The sequence below is a fragment of the Chiloscyllium plagiosum genome, chromosome 26, assembly GCF_004010195.1.
Source record: "Chiloscyllium plagiosum isolate BGI_BamShark_2017 chromosome 26, ASM401019v2, whole genome shotgun sequence".
NCBI lineage: Eukaryota > Metazoa > Chordata > Chondrichthyes > Orectolobiformes > Hemiscylliidae > Chiloscyllium > Chiloscyllium plagiosum.
This window is the reverse complement of record NC_057735.1, coordinates 38,643,911-38,653,735: the sequence shown is the minus strand read 5'-3', so window position 1 is coordinate 38,653,735 and position 9,825 is coordinate 38,643,911. Positions and strand designations below refer to the sequence as shown.

The following is a 9,825-nucleotide window of genomic DNA, read 5'->3' as shown; positions in this document are numbered from 1 at the left end:
GGGGGGTAGATATAGGACTGAATTTAGGGGTAGGTTCTTCACTCAGCGAGTCGTAAGTTCATGGAATGCCCTGCCAGTAGCAGTGGTGGACTCTCCCTCTTTATGGGCATTTAAGCGGGCATTGGATAGGTATATGGAGGATAGTGGGTTAGTATAGGTTAGGTGGGCTTGGGTCGGCGCAACATAGAGGGCCAAAGGGCCTGTACTGCGCTGTATTCTTCTAATAAATGTGAACCTAGCAAGCATCATCAAAATACTATGAATGTATATAAGATGCTTAAACAGATTTACAAAGCAGCAACTGTATCAAGGTCAAGTACACATAGTTCATTTTTGAAATCTTAACTGTTGTGTTCCACTTTTCCATTCCCTTTGTTTAATTCAATTACATAACCCATGGCAAATATTGGTTCAGACTCAGCGAGCAGTGTGGCATGTCAATGACCTGTCTATTGTGAGTTTATAGTTTTTAATTCATTTTTACAAATGATGTGATCCAGTAGAAGAGAAGCTAGGAGTTTGACCTGTCTAGGATTGTTAACTTTATTAGTGGTTTGTTGAAGGTGACCTCCTGTGAACTGATTTTATGCATCTGGAATTCAGTAGAACTGTTCTGGCTGAAATTCAAAAGCTTCTGTGAATGAAGAATCTATGAAGTTGGTAAATAAATCCAAGACTCTACAAGTCTTCAAATGTAGTAATTGTGTGCACAAACATCTGATGACCTTTGTTAAAGAATAGTGATCAAATTAACAGTTATTTCTAGAGGTGTGAAATGTGGACAAATCACCTTATCCTTGCTGCTTTCACAATACTGTTATTCTACACACTGCTTCATTAATGTTCATTTTTTTGGAGCATTTGGTCGATTGAGAGTACGATTATGACATTTAGATGAACTGACATGTAAACCAATCCCGCTTGTATTCCTGTCATACAAATGAATGTCATTGGAATTCTTAGTTTTATGAAATAGCCAAGGGCATTTTACTTTTGATTTGAGTTGACTGCCAAAAGCAGCTAATAGCAAAACAGTGGCATTATTCTTCCAAGCAGTACTAATATTGTAACCTACTGCTCGGTGGGGAGGGAGAAATGCATTTGACTTTGCATTTACAGTCATTTTCATATTCATGTTTACCTGCCTTGCCTGTTTATTCAATATTTTTTTCTGAAAATCATCATTTTCACAGTAAGAGCCATGTAATAGATCTTTTCCAAAGAAATGATCCATAATTTTGACACTGTGTCCCTCCAAGCTTGCAACTGTCTTGTGATGTTTCTCACTTTTCTCCTTTCATAATTGTAACAGTTCTAGTTCATCTATTTAATGACACTGAATTATTTATCATGCTCGTAACAAGAGATCCCTCTTTTATCTTAAGCTGTAACTAAGTCTTCATAATTTATTTTGCTGTCTTTCCTCCTAAAGTTTCACAGTCTTGAAATCAAAGCATTTCTGATTCCAAGTCACTATTTCTCAGGACTTTACGAATAGGGAATACATCACCTTACTTAGTTTCTCTTTTCCTGTCGTGGTCAGCCTCTTTGGAAGGTACTATTCACTTCAATTGGTTTGATTATTTTCTCCACATCTTTCCAACCCTGATAGCTTCTTTGCAAGTAATCGTTATGGATTTCTTTTAGTTGCAGCTATATCATATTTGCTTAAAACTGCTAATATGCAATTTAAAGTAATGTTAATCAGGTTAAGAAATATAAGATGCCCAGAATTTAAAAATCACACAACACCAGGTTATAGTCCACCAGGGTTATTTGGAAGCACTAGCTTTCGGAGCGCTGCTCCTTCATCAGGTAGACAACCACCTGAGGAAAGACCAGCGCTCCGAAAGCTAGTGCTTCCGAATAAACCTGTTGGACTATAACCTGGTGTTGTGTGATTTTTAACTTTGTCGACCCCAGTCCAACACCAGCACCTCCAAGTCAAGATGCCCAGACTAATTAAACCCTTAGATTGGGAAGTGAGGAAAGCAGTTAACTAAAATCATAACTTTGCATAGATTCCATTTTGCTTACAGTTGATCTGCAGTTGAACATTCATTTATTGGTGTAATTCAGAATTAGGTGTTTTGTGGCAATAACCATGTGTGAAACACATTTTGATCTCCTTTTATGTTGGCTTGACCCTTACTGCTGTTTTTGGTCTTGATATGAGAATAATTGCTTCTTCTCAGGATTCTGATGTGAAGCAGACTCCAGAAATGTTTGAGGAAGATGAGAATCCCTATGAGCTTCTCCTGACTGCAGAAACAAAGAAGTTAACAACTTTGGATGTATCCCAACATGAAGCAGAAAGTACAGGTATGGCATTGGTATTAAACTGTAGTTAAAGGTTATGAAGTACTTTTTTTTTTGCTTTAAGTGTCATTTCTGAAATGAACTAGGGCATTCAGTGTGTTTAGTTTCCTGAAGGTTGCTTTGAACTTTGATAGTGACTTTGATAGGCAGAGCTGAGGATATCTTCACAGAAACTCTGGCTCCTGTTTGTTTTTGCTTTCTGAATTTTTAAAACCTTAATGGGTATTAGGATAGACACTATGTTCTCTTCATTTCTGTAGATTATTAATTTCCGTCCTCCTTCTATTTATGAGGAAAATTTCCTGAATACTCCAGGAATTACCAAAAGTTTGGAAAATATGTTCAGATTACGCCAACTCCCAATGGAATGCTAATTATCAATGTGCACACGATGTATATTTGTTTTGTTTTTAATCTGGAGATTAATTTACTTTTCTAAATGAGAGTAGGTAAATCAGTTAGTAAGTTTGCAGATGACACCAAAATTGGAGGTGTAGTGGACAGTGAAGAGGGTTACCTCAGATTACAACAAGATCTGGACCAAATGGGCCAATGGGCTGAGAAGTGGCAGATGCAGTTTAATTCCGATAAATGCAAGGTGCTGCATTTTGGGAAAGCAAATCTTAGCAGGACTTATACACTTCACGGTAAGGTCCTAGGGAGTGTTGCTGAACAAAGAGACCTTGGCGTGCAGGTTCATAGCTCCTTGAAAGTGGAGTCGCAGATAGAAAGGATAGTGAAGAAGGCATTTGGTATGCTTTCCTTTATTGGTCAGAGTATTGAGTACAGGAGTTGGGAGGTCATGTGTCTTTTCCCTGGGGTCGGGGAGTCCAGAACTAGAGGCCATAGGTTTAGGGTGAGAGGGGAAAGATATAAAAGAGACCCAAGGGGCAACTTTTTCACGCAGAGGGTGGTACATGTATGGAATGAGCTGACAGAGGATGTGGTGCAGGCTGGTACAATTGCAACATTTAAGAGGCATTTGGATGGATATATGAAAGGGAAGGGTTTGGAGGGATATGGGCCAGTTGCTGGCAGGTGGGACGAGATTGTGTTGGGATATCTGGTCGGTGTGGACGGATTGGACCGAAGGATCTGTTTCCATGCTGTACATCTCTATGATCATTGTTCGATGATAGTTATAGAAATAAAATATATTTTCCATTTAAAAGCAAGATATTGTAGATGCTGGAAGTAATAATAGAAAAAACTGGATTAACCCAGTAGTCAACCAGCATCTGAGAGAGAGGAAGGGTTAACATTTCAGATAGATAAACTTCCATCAGAACTGAAAAAGTTAAGTGAAGAGAACAAAGGGAACAGTCTGTGAATAGGCAGTAGTCAAGGCAGATGACTTAAATATATGGTTACAAATGTGATATGATGGAATAAAATTTTGTTCCAGTGTTTGATGATGTGTTTCAGTAGAGATTAACTGGCAAATGGATGTAAATTAAACTATTCTGTTAGAGATGTGGATAAATTCTGTTCGTCATGTAATCTAGCACCAGCATTAATTTGCATACTAAATTAAGTAGATCACTGACCCGTGACTGGCTGATGTCTTGTTGTTTAACATAATGATGTATTGTGTTGTCAGCTTTTCTTCTCCTCATACCAGATGCTGCCTTTTCCTCTAGTCACCACAAATGTGTGGCTTTGCATTTAGTCAGTATTGAGATAAAAATTACATCTGCCATCATGAATTTCAACATATGATTTTGCTTCAAAATGTGAGAAATTAAGTGTTCAATGTTAAGATATAGCATTCAGCTGCATTAGCATAACATCACAGTGACACGGAATTGTAAGTCTGTTATAAAATTGCTTTAAGTATGTGTTTCACAGAAAAGGTCAACTCTTCATTCTTTGAAACATTTTAACATTGGGTATTTGTTTCTGTAGATTTGTGACAAACGTCTTGTGCGCAGCACACTCCTCACAATATAACAGCAAACAAAAGTGAAGTTGCACTTTCAGTTGGATAAGTAACTTAGACATTCTCCTTTGCTCATAAAGTTTCTTAAAGGCGCAGTAAAAATCTCTTTTGAAGAAGGAATATTGTAATGATACAGCAAGTTCTGCATCCTACCCTATCCCATTTTCTCCACCTCAATCAACTCATTGTGTGATTGCAACACATGAAATTCGAAGAGAGATAAATTCCCTCTAACTACACAGTCATGCAGAGATTCTGCACATTCTGATCAGCATAATCACTGCATCAAAGCATTAACTGCTAGTTTTGGAAATTGCTAACATACACTCCTTGACCAAGAACAAAAAAGAGTTGAAGGAATATTGAAAGCGGGAAAGATGTTTCCATTGGATGGGGAGCCTGGAACCAAGGTTCAAAGTCTCAGGATATGGAGTACGCCTTTTAGGACTGCGCTGAGGAAACCTTTCTTCATGGAGGGTGATGTAACCAACAGACAAAAAACATAAGCATTCAAACATGTTTTTGCAAAATACAAAAGCAGGATAAACTCTTAAAAAGGCAGAACTCCACTTGTACAGCTAAACAACTGTGGTCAACTAAGAAAAAAATGTTTAAACAAATATAAAGAAAATAGAACCCATAATGACCTCAACCACATTCAATCACCCATTGCCATGATTTATTTTTGCAAAAACCTCATGGGACCTCTGGTGAGAGTGTATCAATGAAGAGGTTGCGTGCTCAAAAAGGGGAATAATGTTCTGCCCTTTTTAATCATGCACCCAAATTATCAGCTGAGATTTCCAGCCAAGGTTTGGAACAGAACCCTTCAAACCCCAAATGAGAGAGAGACATTCTTATCATCTATAGGATATCATACTGTCCCAGCACATGCTTTCTAAAATCTGCCAGTCAACAATAGTGCATACACCCACCACAGTTGGTTTACATAAATCAGAATCTTTCAGAAACCTGTCACCCGAGTGGATCCATCAAATTTAAAAGTAAACCTATCCTTGAGGTTACACAGTAGTGTTCCTGATGTAGCGTATGCATGAAGACTAGCATTGTCTGGTGCTGGTTTTCATTAATTCAGCAAAAGAATTTTTTAAAAACTGAAATCTTTCACTGTACGTTCACCTCTTCTAATCTATCTGGTAAAGATGCAGGCAGAGCTGAGGATATCTTCTTCACAGAAACTCTGGCTCCTGTTTGTTCTGCAGCCATAATTTGTCAAGTTCGCCTGTCTTTCATCTGCGCTAGAGTGAAATGGAGTGTGATTGGATTTCCCCAGTGAAATACAACAAGTGGAGGCTTCTTTTGTTTTATTCACGCCTCTCCTCCATTTTCCCAGTTCCAATTCTCTGCTGCATTTTCTAGTGTCCTACCTCTGTATCAAGATACTGTCTATCAATAAGGCTCTCAAACAGCTGAAACATTTTTCTTTGTTGGTTTCCTGATTTCAAAATGTTTTTACAGAAACCAAGAACAGGAAGTAGGTTGATAGGGTCTTTTGAGCCGCCTCTGCATTTCAACATGAGCACAGCCCATCCTCTATCTCAAAACCGTAGACTTGTTTTATCTCCATGCCCCTTGATACCTTTACTATCTAATAACTTATCATGATTTGGAGTTCGAGCAAGACGACTTCTCTACGCAGGACCTCCAACCAACACTACACAGCAGGTATATTGAAGGCATTTTCTTCCTCTGCATTCATGGCGAGGAGTCACTGAAAAGACTCAGTGATATCAACGTTTCATCCCACCATCAAACTCACCGTGGACTAATCTTTACTATCTGTCTCATTCTCATACACATGCATCTCCATCAAGAATGGGCACCTCAGCACCTCACTCTACCGTGAATCCACGGATAACCTCACGATGCTACACTTCTCCAGCTTCCACCCGAAACGTATTAAATCAACCATCCCCTATGGACAAGCCCTATGCATACACAGGATCTGCTCAGATGAGGAGGAACATGACGAGCACCTGGAAGTACTCAAGGATGTCCTCATAAGAATGGGGTATGATGCTCAACTCATTGGCCGCCAGTTCCAACGGTGCCGCAGCGAGGAACTGTATTGACCTCAGGAGACAGACACGCAATGCAACCGATAGGATACCCTTCGTTGTCCAGTACTTCCCAGGAGCTGAAAAACTACGCCATGTTCTTCGCAGCCTGCAACACATTATCAATGAGGATGGCCATCTCGCCAAGACCTTCCCCACACCTCCACTTCTCGCCTTTAAACAACCACCAAACTTCAAACAGATCATTGTTCGTAGCAAACTGCCCAGCTTTCACGACAATAACTTACCAATCTCCTTCTTGGGTATACTCAGTGACCCCATTTCCACAGTCTTTTGTGGCAATGAATACCACAGATTGATCACCCTCTGTGAAGAAAGATTTCCTCATCTCGGTAGGCACTGCAAGACGTGTCAGAATGTCAACATAGATACCACCATTATGTGTGGGAACACCTCCTACCATGTACATGGCAGGTACTCATGTGACTCAACCAACATTGTCTCCCTCATACGCAGCAGGCAAGAGTGCCCCAAGGCATGATACATTGACGAGAGCAAGCAGAGGTTACGGCAACAGATGAATGGACTCTACACAACAATCAACAGGCAGGAGTGTTCCTTCCCAATCTCAGAACACTTCAGCGATCCGGGACATTTGACTTCGGACCTTTGGGTGACCGTCCTCCAAGGTGGACTTTGGGACAGACAACAACGAAAAGTGGCTGAGCAGAGGCTGATAGCCACGTTCGGTACCCATGGGAATGGCCTCAACCGGGACCTTGGGTTCATGTCACACTACAGGTGACCCCATTGCACTATACACACAGACAGTCGGATGTGCACAGGCACATGCGCACACACACACTCCTGCACACGTGCACATGCACACTCTCCTACAGACCCATAACTCACGCAGACCCTCTCTCATATGCTGGCACATACACTCCTACACTCTCACACACCCTCTCACACACTTGTACCCCTTTTAGATTCTCACTCACACACACATACACATACTCTCACAGACACTCATAATTACCCCTTCCCAACACACACACATATAAGTTTGTGGGGTGAATTTGTGCTTGCAGAATTACATTTAACTTTGCTCAAAAACTGGATGAATCCAGTATTCTGTAAATCCGTTTTTTTGGATAAGAATCAGTCTGACCATTGCGACACAGTCTCACACTGGGCAGCTCACACCTTCAATGCATTAACATGACACCAATTGTTAAAGTTCACTTGAGAATGTAACTTTTAAAAAAGTTTTGCGATTTATATATGAAAGAACTGAAACCAACATGGTCATTCTAAAAGATGACAGACTTAACAAATAATCCAGGTCGTTTTCAATATATAATTTCAGTTACATCACACTGTAAACTTTTGCTATAAATTCTGTGTCTTACAATATTATACTCCACAACCACCTGATAAAGGAGCAGCAAATCCGAAAGCTAGTGCTTCCAAATAAATCTGTTGGACTTCTCCCTGGTGTTGTGTGATTTTTAACTTAATAACTTACCAATCTCTTTCTTGGGGTATACTCAGTGACCCCATTTCCACAGTCTTTTGTGGCAATGAATACCACAGATTGATCACCCTCTGTGAAGAAAGATTTCCTCATCTCAGTCCTAAAAGGCCTACTCCCATATCCTGAGACTTTGATCCTTGGTTCGAGACTCCCCATCCAAGGGAAACCTCTTTCCCACTTTCAATATTCCTTCCAACTTTTTTTTTTCTTGGTCAAGGAGTGTATGTTAGCAACTTCCAAAACTAGCAGTTAATACTTTGATGCAGTGATTATGCTGATCAGAATGTGCAGAATCTCTGCATGACTGTGTAGTTAAAGGGAATACGGCGTGCATTTAACTCTGTTAGATGTTTGTGTTGCAATGACACCATGAGTTGATTGAGGTGGAGAAAATGGGATAGGGTAGGATGCAGAACTTGCTGTATAATTACAATTGCCATTCTTCAAATAAGCTATTTTACTGCGTCTTTAAGAAACTTATGAGCAAATGAGAATGTCTAAGTTACTTAGCCAACTGAAAATGCAACTTTACTTTTGCTTACTGTTGTAATGTGCAGAGTGTGCTGCAGTTTGGTCCAGTTAACTGCAGTTAAATTTTACCCATGCCCCTCATGCTTGCCTTAAACCAATTTTAAAGCTTGATTTAGATTAGATTCTCTACAATGTGGAAACAGACCCTTCTGCCCAACCAATCCACAGTAACCCACCCAGACCCATTTCCCTCTGACCAATGCACCCAACACTATGGACAATTTAATATGGTCAATTCACCTGACCTGCACATGTTTGGACTGTGGGAGGAAACCGGAGCACCCAGAGGAAACCCATGCAGACACGAGGAGAACGTGCAAACTCTACATAGTCACCCAAGGTTGGAATCAAACCTGGGACCCTGGCGCTGTGAGGTAGCAGTGCTAACCACTGTGCCACCGTGCTGCCCATTATTATTATTTTTTTAACATTCAGTAAAGCTTTAATTCATTATCAAGAACAGAAAAGTAAATGAGTCTTAAGTGGTTGTTTCTGACCATTACAGTTACATATATCCCATGAAATGTACTAAAAGATATCTTACAAACAAAGACTTTGCACTGAACCGTGTAACAAAATACCTAAAATGGATTGTTTCATCAAAATCACAATAATCATGAATTGGGAAAATGTATCAGACTGCACACCATTTTCCTTAAAAAAAAAAAAAACAAATCCATGCAATTTAATTTAAATTATAGTAAAAATACATAGAGTCAGAGATGTACAACACGGAAACAGACCCTTCAGTCCAACCCGTCCATGCCGACCAGATATCCCAACCCAATCTAGTCCCACCTGCCAGCGCCCAGCCCATATCCCTCCAAACCCTTCCTATTCATATACCCATCCAAGTGCCTCTTAAATGTTGCAATTGTACCAGCCTGCACCACATCCTCTGGCAGCTCATTCCATACATGTACCACCCTCTGCGTGAAAAAGTTGCCCCTTAGGTCTCTTTTATATCTTTCCCCTCTCACCCTAAACCCATGGTCTCTCGTTCTGGACTCCCCGACCCCAGGGAAAAGACTTTGTCTATTTATCCTATCCATGCCCCTCATAATTTTGTAAACCTCTATAAGGTCACCCCTCAGCCTCCGCGCTCCGGGGAAAACAGCCCCAGCCTGTTCAGCCTCTCCCTGTCGCTCAGATCCTCCAATCCTGGCAACATCCTTGTAAATCTTTTCTGAACCCTTTCAAGTTTCGCAACATCTTTCCGATAGGAAGGAGACCAGAATTGCACGCAATGTTCTAACAGTGGCCGAACCAATGTCTCGTACAGCCGCAACATGACCTCCCAACTCCTGTACTCAATACTCTGACCAATAAAGGATAGCATACCAAACTCCTCCTTCACTATCCTATCTACCTGCGACTCCACTTTCAAGGAGCTATGAACCTGCACACCAAGGTCTCTTTGTTCAGCAACACTCCCTAGGACCTTACCATTAAGTGTATAA

General features: G+C 40.5%; 1 protein-coding gene across 11 annotated transcripts in view; it reads left to right on the top strand.

The window, feature by feature from the left end:
- The window catches only part of LOC122563265 (ankyrin repeat and SAM domain-containing protein 1A-like), a 355,050-nt gene that overhangs the window by 147,674 nt on the left and 197,551 nt on the right, over window positions 1–9,825 (top strand). For all 11 annotated transcript variants that reach the window (XR_006315548.1, XM_043716916.1, XM_043716914.1 and 8 more), the window contains one exon: window positions 2,196–2,322. Coding sequence is in view for 10 of the 11 variants with exons in the window: in XM_043716916.1 (XP_043572851.1) it covers window positions 2,196–2,322 (127 nt within the window). In the remaining variant the exon portion in view is untranslated. The remainder of the gene's footprint in view (window positions 1–2,195; window positions 2,323–9,825) is intronic.